The sequence below is a fragment of the Podarcis melisellensis genome (assembly GCF_964234715.1).
Source record: "Podarcis melisellensis genome assembly, chromosome: 3".
Lineage (NCBI taxonomy): Eukaryota > Metazoa > Chordata > Lepidosauria > Squamata > Lacertidae > Podarcis > Podarcis melisellensis.
Genome location: NC_138530.1, coordinates 89,039,236 through 89,061,681, shown reverse-complemented (window position 1 = coordinate 89,061,681; position 22,446 = coordinate 89,039,236). Strand labels below are relative to the sequence as shown.

Genomic DNA, 22,446 nt, shown 5'->3' with positions numbered 1-22,446 from the left:
TCTATGAGTTTAAGTAGGTTTTTGGCTCCTGTTTGTAGTTTGATGAGAGGGTTGTAATTTGTTGTTCTAATTTACCCATTTTTGAGGAGCTTTGTTTTTAAGGGATGCCCTCTCCTTTATGCAGGTTTGTCTGATTATGGCTTTCATTGTGTCCCGGGGGATGGGGTGAGTTATGTCACCCACATCATTGTCCATACAGTAGCTTTGAAGAGACTCTTTTTAGCTAGTTGGTTTGTGATTAGGATGGGGCTAAAGGACCATGATGGGGGTAATTTGTGCTTCCTCTCCTGAGGGTAGCGTCTACCGGGGCGTGGTCTGTGATTTTAATGTTACCAATGTTTGTTGTTTCTACCAGGGGGGATCAGGCCTTGTAAGCAGAATGCTGTCCAGTCTGGACATTGTTGCCTTTATCTTGTTGGTATGCAGTTGGGCGAATAATGTTCTGTAGAACATAATTCACGTGATTAATAAAAACTCAGCTCAACAAGTGAAAAAATTGCTTTTATTACCACAAAATCTTAAAAAAACTTTTTACCTTGAATGTCAAGCATATTACTTATGACAGAAAACAACAACAACAAAAGGCCAGTTATAAAGCTTTGCGTAGGTGCAATAAAAGACTTTTTGCATTAAAGCTTAAAATAGCGTCAACTATTGAAATTGTACAACTGAATTTATTAGGATGCAAGCAGTGCTTCTTGATTGTATCTTGTTTTACAAAATAAACACAGAAATGCCTTAATTAAAATGTACAAAGAAGCAGCATAAAGAACACTGTAGTTAGGTAGTAAGCATAAAGCACAGCTTGTAAACTTTTGTTCGACAACCGCAGTCCTATGGAGCATAGCAAAAAGACCCAGTTCTATAGTCAGCTGAAAAAAATTAAATATGGTTAAGCTTGGTTGTGCAACAGTATGATAAAAAAAATGTCCAGAATATAATTAGAAACCTTTTTTATGTTAAAAAATGCATTTTTAAGTTTTTAAAGGTGCCTCTAGAGGTTTCTTTACTTGTAGATGGAAATGTAAAATTGGATAGTCGCATGGTTGTTTTGAGGACAACATGGGGGTGTTGTTTTTTATATATATAAAAAGACTTGGATTCATACATTTTTCAAAAGAAAACCATTAACCAGAAAAATATGAAACATACACAAATGGATGAAATCGACAAACGAAATAAAAATCAGCCATGTGCCATTAAAATTCAGATGCTGCATATTTAGGCTGGATAAAAAATACTTCACAGTGGTATACAGCTGATCATGAAACATTGAGGACCCAATCCGGCTTCCAGCAGTGTTGCCAATGGACTTCAACAGTATCATTCAGTTAAAATTCACTCTCCAATCCAGATAAAGTTAGTCATGACTGATAGCAATGGGATTTAAATAAATGACAACTATGTGGTTTCATTGTTTTTAAATGTACAGTGATAACTAAGTTTAACTGGATCGGGGAGCATGTTATTTGATAGGCCCAATACATATTTAGATTCTTAAATTTAATATGGAATATTTTACCATATTACATTACACATCAGAGGTACTTTAGTTTATGGGAAAGAGGATTATTGCCAGTCATCTTCCTGAGACTTGAAAGATTGTTGAAGACAAGCACCAGGTCTAGTCTGCCACTAACACATCCCAAATTAATAGTTTGGTCCTTTTCTAAATGGATCTCTTCCTACAATTACACTAAAGCATAAAGACGGGTCACAGATGCCAGGTGGTCCAGTTTGTCCAGGATTTCCAGGATTTCCACGGTCTCCATCTTTACCTGGCTTCCCGGGTTCTCCACGATATCCTTCTTTACTTATCCCAGGTGGACCTTCAGGACCTTAACAATATATGAAATATATACACGGAGTGTGTTTAGTGCTGGTAAGGTATTACAATTTGTTAAAGATTTCTAGCATGATCCACCCTGCCTGATTAAGTATTTACTTTTTTAGGTTTAAAGGCGCTGACGTGAATAACACATGAAAGTGTCTTGGTTGCTGCAGTAAGAGAGGAGTCTGTGCCACCCAGGCAGCCCTAGTAGTGGCACAGGAGCATCTTCCAGAAAGCTGATGTCCGTCATCCCTGAGCAAAAAGAACTGGACCTCTGCTAAGGTGCAGCAGTGGACTTGATGTGCATCAATAAAGTGAGATGGAAGCCTGGTAAGACAATGTTTGTGAGCAGTTCCCAGATCAGATAAATAGACCAGCTGCCTGCCCTGGGTGGGGTTACACTGCTCCTTGAGGAGCAGATATGTAGCTTGGGAATGCTCCTGGTTTCCTCTTTGTCACCGGAGGCCCAGGTAGCTTCATTGTGCATTCTGCAAGCTTTGACCATTGTGGCAGCTCTGGTTGTTTCTGAATTGGGATAGTTTAGCTTTGGTGGTTGAGGCACTGTTTTTTTACTGGATTGCTGCAATGCAACCTTATGTGGAACTTTCCTCAAGGTTAGCCTGGGCACTGTACCTAGTACAGAATGCTGCAGGAAGAAGGGATTGCCCTGCTGACAGTACATAAAACCTGTGCTGAAAGAGCAGCACTGGTTGCCAACAAGCACTGCAGGGGTTTTGATGAGATGACCAACCCTTGGGGTCCCTTTCCAACTCTACAGTGCTATGCTTCTAGGTGGAGACCTGTCCAACTTGGGACACAGTCACCTCTGGAAGCACCTTAACTTGTTTACTCCAGCCTAGTCACTTTGATCCTCAGGATACCTTTCATAGTGCCATGTGCTTCTAAGGTTTGCCTTGTGCCCACTAAGACCAGGGCCTTTAATGTGGCAGCACCTGCCCCCTGGATTACCCTCCCAATGATAACCAGGAAGGCAGTTACGATACTGGTACTAAGGTGCCTACTTAAAATTCACCTGTCCACCCAGCTTTTCCCTGAGGAACAACCAACTATGTAGATGCATTAAGATGATCTACTGATTTGATTTTTAAATTCCAAGCCGCAGTACTGATGGCTGGTTCTGTGGAAAAGTCCCACTAAAGCCAACATAAGTGACTCTTTGAAAGGGTCAGCTAAGTAGTGCAATCTTAGAGCACGTTAACTCCAAAGCTTTCTGGCTTCTCCAAACAATACCTGGAGGTCCTGGAGGTCCTTGCATCCCAGGGACTCCAACTCCTTGGCTTCCTTTAGCTCCATTTTTTCCAGGTAGTCCTGTAAAGTGCCAGACATAATATGCATATTGTCAGTAGTTCCCAAAGTGTGCACTAAGACATACCAGTGTACTGAGAGTAAAAATGAATTCCCATAAGCTCAGAGTTCCTATTTTGGCATGGCTGAACACTATCACCCTGCCTCCATCTAATTAGGTTCTGAAGGGGAGGGGAGGAATTCTGCTGCTTTTCTGCATTGGGTGTGATTTGACCATTGAACCACTTTGCATGCAAACATGCATCAGAATTCTGCAGCCTCAGAGGAGGCTGTCCATAGGTCTGCCTGAGTCACTGTTCTGGTGTCACCTCTTGCCAATCAGAGATGTGCCAAAATCAGTAATTTCTGCAGTGATGGGCTTTTCTGAGTGCTGGTAAGTTTCACATTATAAAAATATCCTTTGTAAAAATCAAGTGTACCTCCAATTTTAATTCAGGAACAAAGTGTGTCAACATGTATCAGGAGTATATGGTACTATTTTTTTAAGGATAGAAAGGCAGAATTAGAGAGGCGACATATGATATAATTTTGCCCTAGGACTCATCCCAACTGGAAGCTCAATGGGTGACCCTGGGCTCACACTCAGTCGTAACCTGCCTCACAGTATTGTTGTGAGGATCAAATGAAGGAAACAGTTCTGAGAGAGCAGAATATAAACACAATAAATAAAATAACTATCATGATGAAAGAGGCTAAGATCATAAGTGGTGTGACAATATTTCACATGCATTGAAGACAGATGATCATCAGATAAAAATTCTGAAATGTGAAACAGACAAAATTGTATCCACACTGCACATTGTAATTACTGTTTATGTCTTCAGACCACATACTTCAATTAACGATTTGCTTAAAATGATCTAGTGGTTCATGGATATATTACATTTTAAAAACTGTAAAAGTAGAGAAGAAAGGCAACAATAATAACTGAAAAAGTACTCAGTTCATGTAATGACCATTGGAGAAGAAGGTTCAAGTTTTAAGAACACAATTAGCACATTGGTACATAACACTTTGAGAAAAATGACAGCTACTGAATAAGAACATTGTTACATAAAAATCTCAGTACTCTTGGGGAATATTTCATATAAAAGGTAAGTAGGCCTCTACTAGAATCTAATATAATATACAGGCTGTAACCCTACACCAGGCAGCCCCAAACTCGGCCCTCCAGATGTTTTGAGACTACAATTCCCATCATCCCTGACCACTGGTCCTGTTAGCTAGGGATGATGGAAGTTATAGTTCCAAAATATCTGGAGGGCCAAGTTTGGGGATGCCTGCCCTACACCCACTTGCTTCAGAGTAAGCCCCACTGCACTCTGGGGTTTAATTCTGAGTAGACATATGTAAAAATTTGTTCCTTGATAGGGTAGGGCTGTTTTAATGGTGTTGGGTTTTGTTTTTGGTTGTTCGTGGTTTGGTTTGGTTTGGTTTTACTGTTATTCTTGTAACTGAAGTCCAGAAGTTTATACAGTGGTGCCCCGCAAGACGAATGCCTCGCAAGACGAAAGGGTTTTTTGGTTTTTGCGTCGCTTCACTAGACGATTTTCCCTATGGGCTTGCTTCGCAAGAAGAAAGCCCATAGGGAAATCTCCGGGGACCTCTTTTAAATGCTGGCGGTGGGGAGCAAAGCCTCCCCCCCTCCGGCCTTCAGAAGAGGTCCAGGAAGGCCGGCGGGGGGCAAAAGTTTTTGCTCCCCACCGCCAGCATTTTAAAAGCGGTCCGGGATAGCAGGGAAGCGCTTCCCGCTATCCCGGATGGCTTTTGAAGGCAGACGGGGGGAAGCAAAAACTTTTGCCCCCCGCCGGCCTTCAGAAGAGGTCCAGGACCTCTTCTGAAGGCCGGCGGGGGACGAAAGTCTTTGCTCCCCCTGCCTGCCTTCCCGGGAGAGCGGAGAAACGCGCTGCCTTCAGAAGAGGTCCTGGACCTCTTCTGAAGGCCGGCGGGGGGCAAAAGTTTTTGCTCCCCCCCCCCCCCGTCTGCCTTCCCGGGAGCTTTAAAATCGCCCCGGGACAGTCCTCCGCTGTCCCGGGGCGATTTTAAAATGCTGGCGGGCGGCAGCGCTGCCGCCCGCCAGCATTTTAAGATCACCCGGGACAGCGGAGAAGTCTCCGCTGTCCCGGGAAGGCAGGCGGGGTGGAAGCAAAGACTTTCGCCCCCCGCCGGCCTTCAGAAGAGGTCGGGGGACAGACTGTCCCCGGACCTGGTCTGAAGGCGGTTTCCATAGGAACGCATTGATTGATTTTCAATGCATTCCTATGGGAAACCGTGCTTCGCAAGACGGAAAACTCGCAAGACGAAAAGACTTGCGGATCGAATTAACTTCGTCTTGCGAGGCACCACTGTAGTACCTCTTTAAACAGATTAAAAATATAGGTTCTGGCGGTTTTGCTTTCATCAAAAATATTTTCCACATAATTGCTCCCTCTTGGCTAAAGAGCTCTCATGGGGTAAGTGGCAAATTTCCCAGGCTTTCCAGCTTAAAACATATGCACCCAATTCCTCAAGTAGTTGGAATAAAAATTAACAGGGTGGGGGGGAGAATGAATCTGTCCCCAAATTTCCAATAGAACCCCCTCATCCAGCCTACCAAAGCATTTTTTCCTCTTCCTCCCCTGATCCCACCAAATTTGGTGGCAATAGCAACAAATAATTACATATAGATATATTTAAAACAGACACAACACTGGGGTATGTACAGTCCAGCACCCTGATGGGGATACAAATCACCACCTCCCCAGTCATCTTATTGATGTGATAAATAGAGGGGAGTGATACATCCCTCGTTCTCAGCTGATTAGCACAAAGGACTGGCTGCCTAGCTGGGTGTGCATGTGTTCAAGTAGGAGCGTGGGGTGTGGTCACACCTACATTCAGCCACACTCATTGCTGCCATCTGACCCTCAGAAGGAGTGCATGTGTTCCCTGAGCCAAAACAAGTTTAGCCACCAATGTCCTAGAAAAACTGTACATATGAAACTGTACAATTCAAATGAATACACACACAACAGCAGACAATGCCTAAAGCAATGTTACAGAAGCACTATTTCTTTATTTGATCAATTCGCCTGTCAATAGAATGGGCAAAAGCATGTGTTTAACGAACAAAGCCCAAGCTGTGACAGTTTAAAAGATAGTAGCACTTTCATTTCTCTTGATTTAGACCTTCCTCCTAGTATCCTAATGGATATGATAGGATTGAACCATGAAAGGAACAGGATTCAGAAATGTAAACTTTCATGCACTTCAAATTAAAGTGTTAATGTAATCCTCCTACTAATGGTAAGCAGAGCTATGTGCAACCATTTCACCACAATTTTTGATTCATGGAACATATTTTGGGGGAGGGGCAAATAATATAATCTACATTTTTTTTAGTAGTTGGTTAGGTGGAGGGTAAGATATTCCTTCACTAAAATAGAACCCCGTCTTTAGTAAAAGACTGTCTTAAAAAACAGACAATCAGAATGTTTAAAGCAGCAGCTCTGTAGAAACTTGCTGGTCCATTGTGCCTGATGTGAAGACAGTATGGTGAAGATTATAATTCAAAGGCCCTAAATCCCTCTGCAGGTAGCTTTCCAAATATGCATACTTATTTGAGTTTCAGCTCCACTGAGACAGCGAGATATACTTCCAAGCATAGGATCAAGCTATAGAATAGCAATCGTATTACAGACTTATTCCATGGTTAGTTCCATTGAAGTGTGGGCAATAACTAAAAATTCTCCTTCTGAAACCCTAGAGAGCCACTGCCCACCAGTGTAGACCACACTGAGTTAGATGAACTTAGTATAAGGCAGCTTCAATCCCTTTGAGTTTTTTAATAAGAGAAGAAGAGGAGCCAGATTGAGAATGGAGAGATAATGAAACCTGGAGGCTCTATGGATTGCCTGTGGCTAAGCATGTTGCCCTGGCTGACTGACAATGTGCAAGCTCAAGTTTTTCACACTCTCCAGTTCAATGCCTATTCAGTACAGATCTCTAGGCTGGAAAGAGAATTTTGTTTCAAGAGGCATACAGACAATTACCTTTTGGTCCACGCGATCCGTGACGCCCAGGAGCTCCTGTCAGGCCCGGAACACCATCATTTCCTGGCAAGCCAGGAAATCCTCGAGGACCTTCTTGGCCAGGTGGGCCTGGTGGACCAGGAGGCCCTGGGGAAGGGCCACGAGACTGGCAATGATCACAGTGTTGTAGCCTCCCATTCTGAAGTATTGTAGGCAACTGGGCTAAGGGGAATGCAGATAAAAATGCTTAGACCAAAGGGAGCATATCCTCACCATCAATACACAAAGTTAACCAAACACCAAACCAAATCAAATTGTCTGAAAATATTGCATCTTGGTCAAATTTAGATCTAGTTATGCCAAGTAATTAAAAAAGCTCCACTGATTATAGTGGGAGATTTATGCACATGCTCACCCCTTGAGATCAGTCAGATTTAAATTTCCTTAGTTGTGACTGTGTCATGCCCACCATGTATTCCCTCCCTTTAAACCTCTGCACACTGTAGAGCAGAGGTGGAGAACCTCCAGTTCACAGGCCAGATTTGGCCAACCTGGTCTCCCTACTTGGCCTGCAAGGCTCTTCCAGGCAAGCCACGCTCACCTGCCCTATCCCTGAAGTCATATATGATGAATGCAGGGCTTGAACAAAAGGGGATTTGCAGGAACTGCCAAACCCTGCTTCCCAAACCCTTGCTACCCCTACACTTGGCAGTTGCACGCAGGGCTTCCCAAACACTCATCAGCTGGTTTTCAGGCATCTGAGAATCCTTCTGCACAGGGCTGAGCAAGCCCTTTCAACTATCTCCCCTTAGCCTACAGATCAACTTTGATAGGTGTCAAGCACCTGTCAAGATTGGCCCGCAAGGGTGGTATGCAGGGAGATAAAGATCTGGCTCACTGGGCCAGAAAGGTTCTCCACCTGATTGTAGGAAATTTAGGCACATGTCCTAAAGCTCACACAGGTACATCCCAGCAAGGTGACTACAGTGCAGCACCGTGAATCAATAGGGGGACTCACTTCTCAGCACGTCTGCACAAACTTGCCGAATAAATTCTTCAGAAAAGCCTCTTCCCTAAATTGAACAGAGAAGCATTAAAAAGGTGACATGGGCTCGAATTTGAAAAGAAATTGGTCAGCATGAAAAAAGTCATCTCAGGCAGCATACATACAGGTTTTCCATCTGCCCCTGGAGTTCCTGGAGATCCCCTCTCTCCTTGTCCTCCTCTTGGGCCTGGTGGGCCAATCAAACCAGTAACTCCTGGTTCTCCCTTCTGCCCAGTAAAGCCACTCATGCCAGGATCTCCTTTCTCGCCTTTCTGAAATCAAAGGTAATAACTGCAATAGCCAACACCTGACAACTCACGGAGAGCTTGTTTTCATTTTTTTTATGAAAAATATGCATACTATAATATGCATGAACAAAAAAAAAAGAAAATATTTTTATTAGCAAGTTTCACTCTCTAATTGTGTATGCGGTAACATCTAAATCCCAATGAAACCATTTCATATACTAGTCCAGCCTTCCCGTAGCCTTGTTCCTTCTAGATGTTTTGGGCTACCATTGCCAACATTCCTGTCCAATGGGATATGAAGGGGGTGACTGACAGGAGTTGAGAGTCCAACAACAGCTGGAAGGCACCAGGTTGAGGAAGGGTACATTAAGTCAACGTTAAACATTCCTGAATGGTGCAAGAACAAGAAAATGGATTGTTTTCTCTACAATCCCTGTGGACTCTTTTCATGATGTGCCAATTAAAGTAACCACAGGAGACCACCTAGCCTTCATGGAAGCTGGGAAAGATTAAAACCCAGAGGCACAGGTGCTGTGAAAGGAAAACCACTGAGATAATTAATCGTGTCCAGGGGACATTACTAAATGAAGTTATGTTAATAAAGGGGGAATAATTAAAGCCACAAAACCTCATCAAAGTGAGTTGCCTGTGTTTAAGCTCATTGTTTTTCCACAGGCTCAAAATGTGCTTAACTTCTATGCTGGACTGTGACCTACAATGAGTTCTACAATTTTTAAAAATAAAGCCAAAGCCACTTCATTCACAATGGATTAGATTCTATAATCATTACAACATTCCCAACCTCTGTATTTTGTTTTGCTATGGCTTTTTATAGCTTTTATATTATTCAAATATATCTTATTAGCTGGGTATAATAACCCCATTTCAATTTTCTAGCCAAATGGAATAATGCAAAGCCACAGATGTGCCAGGAATAGGTTGGCAGACCTTATACAGACTTTTTGCTTATAAGACACCTGGTGGTTATTTGAAGAGCATCTTAGGAGACATTAAGAACATTTTTTAAAAAGCTCTGAGGAAGAGGTACTTGTACACAGTGGACTAATTTGCTTACAATGCTAAGTCATGGTTAACGTAAGCCAAGGTTTATTAACCAAAAACAAATAATCGTTTATGAGTGTGGTTTGTCATGGCTACTATACTAAACCACAGCAAAGCTGCTGGGCTAGGTTCAGATGTTCAAATTAATCTTTGGTCTTCAGCTAGTAGGTCGAGAACACTGCAGGGTCATAGTCTAATCTGAAGTGGGTGACAATAGCAGCACTACCACCATACAATTGTATGGTAAAAAAGAAGATATGGGTCCCCAGATGCAAATTTGGGTTAAAGGCGGTTCAGTAAACCACAGATAAGAGTAATGTGAGAACCAGGCCAGTGTAGCCCCTTACAGATTAGTTAGTTTAGCCTCCTTGGCACTGACTGTTTATCAAATGGATGTAAGCCATGCAAATGTATGTATACACAAGTGGTGCCTGCATTCAAAAAATGTTTTGGTATGTTCTTCCTTCTACAAGGAGTGCTTCTGTTCAGGGTTCCAGTCGGTCATTCCCTGAAAACAAGCAATTCTACTCTTCCAACCCCTCACATTCTCTGTTTCCCCATATATGCCACTGTTACTGAGCATGCTCGGGTCTTCATTAGACTCTTGTTTCTGTTTCTGGGTTTTTTTGTGTGCTTTTTTGGAAAAAAGCTTCCTTGTACTTTTGCAAGTTTTTCTGAACATGCCGATTCATCCCAAGTCTCCCACTTTGTTTGCAATCCTGTCAGCACTCACCATCTGTGTTTGCTATTAAAATGAGTGCTATTTATTTATGGAGGCAATTTATACCCTGACTGTCAGCGTTTTGGTCCCCTGTGCAGCATCCATAAATAACAAAGGGCAAAACAAATTTAACACAGTTTAAACCTTTCTGCAGAAACAAAAACCACAGTAATAATAACAGATTCTGTTATCTTTCTGGTACTGGCCAACAGTCTTTGTCCTATTTACTGTTCATTTGCCAGTGTGGAAAAGTCTTAGAACTACTGTATTTATATCCAAAAAGAAGAGTTTTTACTGTGAGGCTTGTGAATGAAAACTAACAGCTTGTAGAATTTGCCAAGAAGCTTGCTGAAAGTATATTTTTCAGAAGCGTTTATTTGGCTTTTAATAGCTAGCAACATCCTGTTTGTGACCTTTCTTAGCGACCCTTTACCATTTGGCCAAGACAAAAAGAGATGCATTTTTTTAAAATGCTAAAATTGTTACTGATTTGAAAACAAAACAAAACTGTGTGTTAAAAGATTCCTGCATATTTAAAAAGTTGCAAGAAAAAATATTGCCATAAAATCTGAAAATAAAACCATAACTTAATAATGCACAGGATATATTTATTTAAGAGCATACACAGCATCAGACTAAGTTTAAAGCCTACTATGACATTCCCTAGATGTCCGGTGCTGTCTCTCAGCCTAGCCTGCATTGCAAGGCTGCTGTGAACTTAAAAGAAAGGGGGAGGCAATTGCCACGAATGGCAGCTCCAGTCACGGAAGGTGTCTCCAGCTGATATTGGAAGAATCCCTTTCCAATCCCCAGCAGCACAAACCACCCATTCAAGAGGGTCCTCTGACTCTCAGTGGAGTATTTTCAGAGGCCAGGAAAGCTTTTGTGGGGAGCATAGGAAAAGGGAAATCAGCTTCCACCAGCCCCATTACATGCGCTTAACTCCAACCTTACAGAAAATAACGAACATGGACTTAACCACATAGAGTTCAATAGATCTACTCTGAGTATGACTTAGTTGGATATCACCATTAACGTTAGGTGCTGACTAACTTCCAGCTACAAGGATTGTTAGTAAAGTTGTTGAAATCTAGTATTTTTCACTTACTTTCTGCTATGTCTACAATGTCCCACTATCAGGAATGTGTTTCTCTACTTTTAAATGTGAACTTTCTGCAATCAATTGGAAGCCAGCATGCTTGGCACATAGCTGAACATTTTTTTCCTTTCCATTCTACCTGATGAATTCTATAAAATGTTAAAGCTTCCCTCGCCCTACACATCCTTAAGTTGATTAAAAAAAAAATTAAAAATCCCTTTTGTTTTGAACATATTTCTGAGGGCAGATTAAACAAATGCAAAACACAGAGCACATGTGAATTATGCCATCTGAAACAACCTTCAGATATATTATATTCACTTACACAGCATACAAATGATAAATTATCAAAAACTATTCAAAATCATCGTAAATAACAATCAAATAATAATACTGAAAAGTAGAGGTTGTGACCTGGCAACATATTTATTATTTACTGAAAGCATGTATCTTGCTTTTTTATTGGCTTTAAAAAAAAACAGCACTCAAAAGTATTTTTAACAACGAAATTAAAACCAACAGCCAGCACAAAATGTATGCTAAAATGAAGCAGTCAAAGAGACAGGGAGAGCAGATGTCGGGGCATATAAAACAGCAACACAAACACATACCTGTCCTTCAGCTCCAGTTAATCCTGTGTCGCCCTTTAGGAATCACAATTTCAGAAGATATTAATAAACGGATGCTGAGTTATTGCTATGTTGTTTCAAATCTACAAACATAAGGCTAAACTATATTTATTAAAAAATAAATATTGTATTAAAATGTCATATGCTAGAGAAATACCCTCCAAAACACAGCTTCATGCTAGCCAAGCATCTAGTGATATGTAATATTTATTGACGCTGTTATCTAAGGGCTCAAAACATTTTCCCCAAACTCACTCTGTAATTTTAAAGGAAGAGGAAAGAAGGGCAGCCTATTTCAGAGATATGTGCCCTGTTTGGCTCCAGATCTATTAGTATTACTCTGCTCAGAAGGTGCTTTTGCTAATGAGGCAATTTTTGTCAATTCTTTTCAAAAGGAAAAAAGTTTTACCTTCTGGCCTGCAGTACCTGATCTGCCACTTTCTCCCTTCTGACCCTTTAAAAAAGAGGCATTACAAAATAATTATTTTAATTATATGAAAAAAGTGTGTTGTTTGCATTTATTAACATGCCCCTTCCCCCAATACTTCAAAACAGCTGGCAATTGACAAGCCAAAATCATACAATACATCCACTATCTGTAGAAAACAACAACCAACACATCAGAAATGTAAAGGTGCTATCATCTCCAAGGAGATGTATCACCACCACAAAAAAGTCTCTTTCTTTTTTCCACAAACCTCACTGCCAAAGGTGGAAAGACTGGTAAAATACTCTCTGATACCATCAAGCAGATAGGCAGAGTAATCTTGGGGCAAACATCCTTCAGATGTCCGGGAACTAGGCTTTAGTGCTTTAGAGATGAAAACCAGTTGTTTGAATTGCAAACTGAAGATGTGTGTGGCTTTTTTTTCAGGGGGAACTCACAGGAACTCAGTTCCTGTACCTCTCAGGTGGGCTCCATTGCTATTATAAGAGAACAAGGGAGGTGTTCATGGTGAGTTCTGGCACCTCTTTTCCTAGAAAAATAGCTCAGTATATGACATATTTTGGTCTTGAAAGGCAGCACCACATACAAAACATTACATTGATCAAGAATTGGCATGTCCTTCAGTCAATCTTCTGTTATTTGACAATGGTCAAATATTCCATGAAGGTGAAGATAAATTGCCTGTTTTACCCAACTGCCTTTAGGAACTAAATTTTGTTTTGAGTAGTAGCGGCTTAATTTCTCCTTTAGAAATCAACCCAAACCTAGCTGGGTTATTAAAGTATTATGTCTCCGTCCATTTTTTAAGTTAAAAAATATTACTGTAATAAGATCGTAACTTTTCATTTTCAGATTGATATGGTTAATCCTTTAGATCAGGCTTTGGACTACTTATATCTAGGTTTATTCAAACACCATGACTGCACCGTGATGCTGAGGAAAATTCAGCATGCTTGATGTGATCTGTGGCAGGAGTACCAAACATGCTGGCCTCCAGATGTTGCTGAAGCACAACTCCCATCATCCCTCACTATTGGTCATTATAGCTGAGGAGCTGATGAGAGTTTGAATCCAAGAACATATGGAGGACACCACATTGGCTACTGCTTGGTCTGTGGGACATACCATTCTCTGACATTTTTTTAAGAGTAATTATTTTCATTTAAAAATACTAATGCCATATAGAGTGAACTATCTACAGCGAGCAGGCATTCCAAGTTATTTTAACTGTTGAAAAGTTTATACCTGGATGCCTCTTTCCCCAATGTTTCCTTTATCTCCCTGAAAATAAGAGAAAAAACAACTTCTATTGAAATGTAAGTTACAATGATTATGCACACAGGTGAAATAAAAGCAACACACAAGTATAATATATAAGTAATAATATATGTAACTACACTAGAGTCACAAAACATCAAACTGTCAGCCACAGAGGCTTTTTCCAACTACACAAGATCCCTGTGATAGAAAATGAGAACAGAAATCTTAATGTAAGTGTGTTTCTGTTTGTGGCAAGGCACTGTGCAATCTCATGCACATAATGGCCACTAGAAGTCTCACTAATCCAACTGTCCAAGAATGGACAACTTTCATCTAGAATCTCAGTCAGTAATTTCCCCTCTATCTGTTTCTTTGTAATAAAATAATAATCAATTGTGCTTCTCTTTGATCCTTGTCCTCTTAATGCACTGATTTGTATGGCTCAATATTTTTTTAAAACGTATGAATAAGACACAAAATGTCAGTAATATTGTTGATAGTAAAACACATGTATCATTTATAAAATTGGGGGGAAAGCATAATGCTGTCATCGTCCTCCCCCCCAAAAAAGTTATGTTTTCTAAATATGTCATTTAATTTTACTAGCTGTTATATAATAAAGAAAAACTTTTAATTTAATTGTCTGTGGTCTATTTCATTGTCTATTTCATTTCTTTAGCACAGATAAACTTAAATTAATTTGAATGAAAATCATTATTGTTTAGACAAGTCTACCCAGATGCTTAGAATGTTGAGGTAATTTTAATCTGTTTTAGTATTTTGTATCTTTTGAACTATGGTTGTAAATTTTCCTTGATTTTACTGCTTTACCTTTTGTAAACGGCTTTGAGGGTCGTCCCCCCACAATCAAGCAGTGTATAAATTTTATGAAATAAATCTATAATAAAATAAACTGTGAAAATTAACCCATTGGCATGTATCTCACAGTCTTTGATTATAAACCATATATAATCCAGTCCTTGATTTTTCTTGTATCTTCTTTTGAAAGAACTGACAGGAACTAAGGAAGTGTATTGCCAGCGAGTAAGAGGTATAGTTAGGATTGTGTCTATTTTTCATTAATACAAGTTAGCAGAACAAGCATGGAAACTGGCAACAGACTCAGAAATTGTGATCCTGAATGGGGGTGATTGTTATCTAGTTCTCATAGTTAATGGTAATTACCATGCATTACTCTTATCAGGGTGCTTGTAAAACATAAACCACTTAGCAGTTATTCCATATATCACAGTGTTTTAAACAGCAGCAGACATACCTTTAAACCCCATGTGCCAGGTATCCCGGGATAGCCTGGTTCACCTGAAGTACCTGGTCTCCCTTGTTCTCCCTGAATAATACAACAGCTCTATAAATCTGAGATTATATAATGAATGATTAAAGTATGCATTGCTTTAACCATCCTATATGTACCAAAGAAAAATCACCAATATTTTGCTTTGCTGTTAAGCTTTTCTTAAGCCACTGAAAATACTAATCTAAATTAAGAAAAACATTGAACTATTTTACAAAGACATTGAACTATTTTACATAATCCAGTTATGAGCAGCTCTGCCCATTGGTGAGCGAAGGAAGGGTTCTGTACCTCCTTCGTCTTCTTATTCTCCCCTACGTATTAACTCCAGCCTCCACATTTGGGATGTCTCAGCAAAGAGTGGTTTGGAAATACACATTTGTAAAGATAACTTGTTTTGCAATCTTTCTTTTTTTAAAAAACAACAACACAGACAACCATGTTGATTGACTGAAGAGGTGTTTATACATGTCAGAACAAAGGACTGTTAAGACATAGACCCAGTTCACACATAATGCTAACCCAAACCATGTATTGGCACAAGCAAGCAAATATGTGGGTTGCTGGAGAAAAGATCACAGCCACTTTGTTACTCCTCTGTTCCTGCTGCTACCATGCCGTTTGTGAGCTAAGCTATGGTTTGGCTTAATATTATGTCTGAACCAAGGCTCATGGATTGTCTCATTCCATGAGGTCAGGTTGAGATGTAATGCTAAACCAGGGGTCTGCAACCTTTAAGACAAAAAGAGCCTCTTGGACCGAAGAAAAAAAAACTGGGATCCGCAAAACCATTATGACATTTAAAACAGTGGGGAGTGTCAGGGCACACAATGTGCCTCCACAATGTGCCTCCTCCCCTCGCTAGTATCTGCCCCGGAGCCGCGGCAAAGGTGTAAAAGAGCCACATGCGGCTCCGGAGCCACGGGTTGCTGACCCCTGTGCTAAACCAAACAATGGCTGATCTCAACAGCAGCAGTCTGGAGGAAGAGCAAAACAGAGGTGATCTTTTCTCCAACAACCCACACATTTGTTTGTTTGGCTTACAGTTAAATGTGAAATGGACCAAGGCAGGAAACCATGGTTTCTGGCTTTGAGCACAAGCTACACCATACCGTGGGTTCCTGTGCTCTCCCCTCCTCCTCTTTCATGCCTGGAAGGATAAGCCACTGGATCACAATCATAGTGTAATCCATGGATCAAGTTCCCAACTACTACATGAAAGTTAGTTCATCAACTAATCTGGGCAGGCTTATATTGTGATTTAGACCAAGAATGTTAATTTTTCTATTAGTCACTAGTTGAGTTTTCGTACGGAACAACATTATATTGATGCTCTCAACACAAAGATGATATCATTACAAATTGAAACTTAGCCACATTTACCTTAATACCTGACACTCCTGATTTCCCTTGCGGCCCTTGTTCACCTTTGCCACCCTGTGAATATAATGATTTTGACAGGTTGATGAAGCAATCATTAAAGTCACTTGGGAAGAGAACCACCTACATAAACAGTTAACTTACAAGAAAAAAAATACCTGTCAAACTGTGGCTGAAACTAGGCAGAAATTTGAAGGTTTTGAATTCTGAACTGTAAGTAGTTCTACTTCCCCCACATATAATAAGGCTGAACAGTGACACAATTCATTTTAACATGGTTGTGGAGCTAGGTCCTTTTGGAAATCTCCAACAGCAAAAAATGTAGCAAAATGGTGAGAAATGAGTGGTTTGAATATGTGTGACTGAGTACATTTGTGTGTGAGAGAATGAAGAATGAATAGCCAAAGTTCACACATTAATTAATAAAAGGGGGCTCACATACAGTACTGTGAGAGTCAGCAAGCCCTATGCCATGACCCAAAGTCATGTGGTTTCCTAGTCCCACCCACTATCCAGTTCTGTGGGAGTTTGAGGCTCGCAAGGGATATAGGCAATGTCATGTTAAACTAGCCAACTAAATAGTAAATAGAACTGTTTTGTTTTAATTCTGGGGATTTCTCTTATGTGTTGGTAATTCATTATTTGTAGTCTTTTGTTTTAAAAAGTTATTAACTTTTCTTTTCAGAAAGAATAGGAAGGAGGGGGAAATAGAGGACAGAGAATATCAGGATCTTGAAGAGCTCAAAGAGCTACCTGGTGGCTGAAATATTCTCTTCCTCAGCAGGGAGCCAGACAAAATTGAAGCCTTATATAGGTCGACAAGACCTGGAATGTGGTAGAGGCTGTCTGTCTACCTGGAGGAACTGCCTATAGGTTAATGGGCCCTTGCCTCATTTTTCAGTCCTTGACACTATGAGGCTAGGGAGACAAAAGTACTACAGAGAATTTATCATCTGAGCAGAGGATGATGGCAGGGTTTTGTCTTCTGATCAGAAGGACCTCTAAAATGTACTTGGTGGTTCTTCCCCTGAGAAAACAGCCTGAATTTTGTTCTCATCAGAATCTTCCGCCATGTCATCATTCCTGGGTCATCATGGCCAGTAGTGGCTAGCAAGGTGGGGCTGCTCATCTGGCTTCCCAACACCGAGTGTCACTGCCAGTTAGGGAGACAAGCAACTGAGGTGATGGGGAGCTCAGAAGAATGTAAGCAAAGTGTTTAAGCCAATCTGTTTTTTTTTTTTATAAAAATTTTTATTAAGATTTTTTACAGATACATATTTAACAAACAGAATAGGTTTCATAACATCCTTTCATTCTATTGCGGACTCCCTCACGTCTCCCGCTTCCACTTTCATCATTAAAAACGAATTTTTCCAAGCAAATTATCATCTTGTTTATGCTCTTAAGTGCAATATTTAGGTTAAACTCAAATAAAAAATTATAATTTAATGGTAGACAGTTATTTCTACTCTGGCTTCCTTGTTAGGATTCAACCAAATTACAATACTTTTGTAAATAAATCTTAAATTTCTTCCAGTCTTCTTCAACCCTCTCCTCTCCCAGGTCGCGGATTCTGCCAGTCATCTCAGCCAGTTGCATATAGTCCATCAGCTGCATCTGCCATTCTTCCAGCGTGGGTAGATCTTGGGTTTTCCAGCTCTTAGCAATAAGTATCCTTGCCGCCGTTGTAGCGTACATAAAAAATGTTCTGTCCTTCTTTAACACGTTCTGGCCGACCATGCCCAGAAGGAAGGCCTCTGGTTTCTTGGTGAAGGTATACTTAAATACCTTTTTTAACTCATTGTATATCATTTCCCAAAAGGCCTTCACTTTAGGGCAGGTCCACCAGAGGTGAAAGAATGTTCCTTCATTTTCCTTACATTTCCAACATTTGTTATCAGACGAATGGTATATTTTAGCCAATTTCACTGGGGTCATGTACCATCTATATATCATTTTCATTACATTTTCCTTCAGAGCATTACATGCTGTGAAGTTCAGCCCGGTGGTCCATAACCTTTCCCAGTCCTCAAACATAATGTTGTGCCCAATATCCTGGGCCCACTTTATCATAGCCGATTTAACCAATTCGTCTTGTGTGTTCCATTTCAGCAGCAAGTTATACATTTTTGAAAGTACCTTGGTCTTAGGTTCTAGCAGTTCTGTCTCCAGTTTCGATTTCTCCACCTGGAATCCTAACTTTTTATCAATCTTAAACACTTCCTTAATCTGAGCATAGTGTAACCAGTCTCGCACTTTATCTTTCATTTTCTCTAAACTCTGCAGTTTCCAATTGTCTCCATCCCTTTCTAGTATTTCCCAATATTTTGGCCAATTGGCCTCCATATTGGGTCTTTTTCGGGCCTTAGCCTCCAAAGGTGACAGCCACCTCGGTGTTTTGTTTTCTAATGTTTAAGCCAATCTGTTGCCTCCCTGCCACCTCTTCTCGAGTGCTCTCAGTAACCGGCAGCAAAGCTCAGCACTGGGAAGCCAGGTGAGCAATGGTACGCCAACCATCCCACCAACTGCTACTGGTCATGGAAATGAACATAGATGCTGATTTGGGAAAACCACAGACGGCCCAGGAGCTGGTACCCTGATCAGACAAGCTTCCCTGTGCAGATTATGTCACCTGGGCTGTACATGATTAATATGTGGACATCAGGAGGCAGCACCAAGGAGTCATGTGACCTCAAGGGTATGGCTAGAAGTTAGGCCTCGCAACCCCTTTTTGTGCATGGAGCCCTTCATGCAATTAATGTGGGAAGGATTTTTCTATTGTTTCCACCGTAAGCTACAATAAAGTGTCCAAAGAAGCATTCGTTTCTCACATTAATTTACTGATGTCACCACGTTTTCCAGAACTTTGTTCCCAAATGCTTATACAGCATATAGAGCTCCTTATATGTTTTAATTCCCTCTCACTTTCTTAAAATTGATGTCTGCAAAAGCTAAAATCCCAAGGCATTAAACATTCAGCCTAGAGGCATACAGCATACCTTCGGCCCAGGCCCTCCAGGTAAACCCAATGATCCTTCAGGTCCAGGAAGACCCTAAGAAACAGAAATAAAAGTCTCCAGTAAATATCAGAGGGAGAGCCTGCCCAGTCAAATCTTAATAGATATGCAAGCTGTGTCTTGATCTTAAAATTTAGGGACAGAATTAAGCATATACTTCATAGAATCATAGAATTGTAGAGGCAGAATAGAGAGGTGCTTCCCTTGACTGGAACACTTGGCTTCTGTTGATGCAGCCTAGAACAGTGTTAGCTTTTTTAGCTGCTGCATCACACTGTTGACTCGTGTTAAGCTTCTGGTCCACTAAGACCCCTAGGTCTTTTCCACATGTACTACTAGTAAGCCAGGTGTCCCTCATCTTATATTTGTGCAGCTGGTTCTTTCTGCCTAAATGCAGGATCTAACATTTGTCTTTATTGTATTTCATTCTGTTAGTTTGGCCCCAGTTCTGCAATCTGTTAAGGTAATTTTGAATCTCGATTCTATCTTCTACCCCTCCCAGTTTGGTGTCATTTGCAAATTTGATGTACATCATCTCAATTCCTTCATTCAAGCTGTTTATAAAGACAATGAACAACAATGGGCCCAGGGCAGAACCCTGCAGCACCCTACTTGTCCCCTTTTTCCAGGATGATGAGGAACCATTAGTAAGCACACTCTGGGTTCGGTCAGTCAACCATCTACAAATCCACCTAACGGTTACCTCATACAGCTCACATTTTACCCACTTACTCGCAAGCATATCATGCGGGATTTTGTCAAAAGCCTCACAGAAATCAATATACACTACATCCACAGCATTCCCCTGATCCAGCAAGTTTGTAACTCTATCGGGGGGGGATGAGTTTCGTCTCACATGACTTGTTTTTGAGTAACACATGCTCACAGATTGTTCAATTTGTTCCAGAACCTTTCCTGGTATTAATGTCAAGCTGACTGGTCTGAAGTTACCTGGGTCTTCTCCCCTCCCCCCCTACTTTTTTTTGAAAAGATGGAGACAATATGTGCACACCTCCAGTCTGCAGGGACCTCTCAAAGATTATAGAAAGAGGCTCTGAGATTACATCTGCAAGCTCCTTTAGTATCTTTGGGTGCAGCTCATCAGTCCCTGGAGATATGAGTTTTGTTTAAAGTAGCTAGGTGTTCCTTTACCACCTCTTGCTATCTTGGGCTGCAGTTCCCTCCTTGCATCATTTATTCTGTTATCCCCAGGCTGGGCACTACTTTCCTTTTGGGTCAAGACAGTGGCTAAGTAGGTGTTGAGCACTTCTGCCTTCTATCACACAACTGAAGTACAAGGAATTGAAATAAGGATCTCCCTGTGAGTTTTGCAAGTTCATAAGAGGTAGCTCTCTATACTTTTTAAAGAGAAAGTTCTACTTTACTAAAAACCTTTTACTTGCAGAGTATGTGGAAACCTTACATATGAAATCTTAAGTGATGAAACAACAATTTAATAAATAAGATAAAATGTATTAAATTGTTGTTTCATCACTTAATAGATTTCATATGTAAGGCTTCCACTTGAGTAAAAACAAAATAATTTAGCCATCACTGCTTCCTTTTCCAATATTGTGGCAGATAAATCAATAAATTATTGAAACTGGCAACCATAATGAGGATAATTGTTACTTAATAATAATTTATTACTGAATTTCCCTAATGTATTACATATAAACTGTCAACAGGATTTCCATCTGTTCTTTTCTGGAACAAACTGTGTGACTAATAGAAGGAAAAACCAACTCTATATTTTGGTCAATTTTCCTTTGTGGCACTCACAATATTCAAATATTCCATGCATTGAGAGTACATCTATGTTTAAAAGGGAAATAGAGACAGAATAAAATGGGAATAAACTGGTAATTAAATGAAATGGTTCAGTAATTAAATTGGTAATAAAAATAGTAATGAATCCTCCAGGAAATGAATCCCACAAAATTATAGGAACCAGAATAGCTGTCAGTTAAGACATTAGGAAAATAGAAATTATATTGGAACAAAACAGCACAGGGCAGATCAAAGCTTTCAGACAGCAATTACTAACAATAAAAAAATAATATAAAACTTGTGGGATATTTAAGGTCCATGTTGCATGCTACCCCAATCTCCAAGCACTGTGAGATTCCAGGGATTGTTTCCAGCAGCTTACCCAGGGTTTGTGTTTCCTTTGGGAATAAGGCATGGCAGAGTGTCTCTATGATATTTGGCTTATTTATGCATTAATACAACCTGAGCCTGCGATGGAGGGGTTCACAGCATCTCCCACTGCCACAGCCTTGGATTCAAACAGACATCAAACATTGCTCTCTGACTTTACTGCCTTTCCACTGGCTCACATCACTGCTACTTTAAATTTTGCAGCTGACTTCATCTGTTGAGGAAAGGGCCCCCACGCATCTCCCTTCTTGCACCAAGCCCCTTAATCCCCCATCACCTCACCAGGAAGCTAGCTTGGCTATTTCCCAGAATTAGAAGTCTTGATTAGCTTTTAACCTTTGTTGGATCCAGAGATTAGAGGGGTCTGCCACCCTCCACCAACTCATAACAGCCTACATACATGACTTCAACGTTATTTACTACTGAAAACTGTTCCTATTTTTCTCCAGGAAAATAAAGGTTGACAGGCAAGTTGCTGCAACATGCATGGACAATGTTATATGGAAAGAGTTGCAGGATGAATGGATGGATGGATAAATTTGCAAGCCTTGGGTTGTTTCTCATAGCTTTCCACACTTGTGAGCAGAATTTAATTCCAATCCACGTGTGAACTAATTTTGTCATTCTGATGCAAAGTTCCTGTTTGTGCTCCAGAGCACACACAATAGCCTACACTCCATTTGGCTTCCTTATTGGCTTGGTGCAGAGTTAATGCTAGCAACCTGAGGAGATTAGGAGCATGCCACAAGCTCACAAGCTTGCTCTCCTGCCCCTCTTCTTTCATGAATTTTCTCCTCCTTACATCTACACCAGCTCCAACCCACAATTACCTTTTAAAACTAAAGGATATAAAGTAGACAGCATCCCCGGTGAGAGCTAGGAGCAGTGCAAATATAAT

General features: G+C 40.6%; 1 protein-coding gene across 1 annotated transcript in view; it reads right to left on the bottom strand.

The window, feature by feature from the left end:
• Nucleotides 1-488: 488 nt before the first annotated feature.
• The window catches only part of COL21A1 (collagen type XXI alpha 1 chain), a 125,084-nt gene continuing 103,126 nt past the window's right edge, over nucleotides 489-22,446 (bottom strand). Inside the window, exons 21-31 of the mRNA XM_081906704.1 lie at nucleotides 19,371-19,424; nucleotides 16,375-16,428; nucleotides 14,956-15,027; nucleotides 13,665-13,700; nucleotides 12,381-12,425; nucleotides 11,954-11,986; nucleotides 8,338-8,484; nucleotides 8,186-8,240; nucleotides 7,189-7,389; nucleotides 3,083-3,160; nucleotides 489-1,838 (exon numbers count right to left, since the gene is read on the bottom strand). Of these exons, the coding sequence (XP_081762830.1) occupies nucleotides 1,651-1,838; nucleotides 3,083-3,160; nucleotides 7,189-7,389; nucleotides 8,186-8,240; nucleotides 8,338-8,484; nucleotides 11,954-11,986; nucleotides 12,381-12,425; nucleotides 13,665-13,700; nucleotides 14,956-15,027; nucleotides 16,375-16,428; nucleotides 19,371-19,424 (963 nt within the window). The 3' untranslated portion in view covers nucleotides 489-1,650. The remainder of the gene's footprint in view (nucleotides 1,839-3,082; nucleotides 3,161-7,188; nucleotides 7,390-8,185; nucleotides 8,241-8,337; nucleotides 8,485-11,953; nucleotides 11,987-12,380; nucleotides 12,426-13,664; nucleotides 13,701-14,955; nucleotides 15,028-16,374; nucleotides 16,429-19,370; nucleotides 19,425-22,446) is intronic.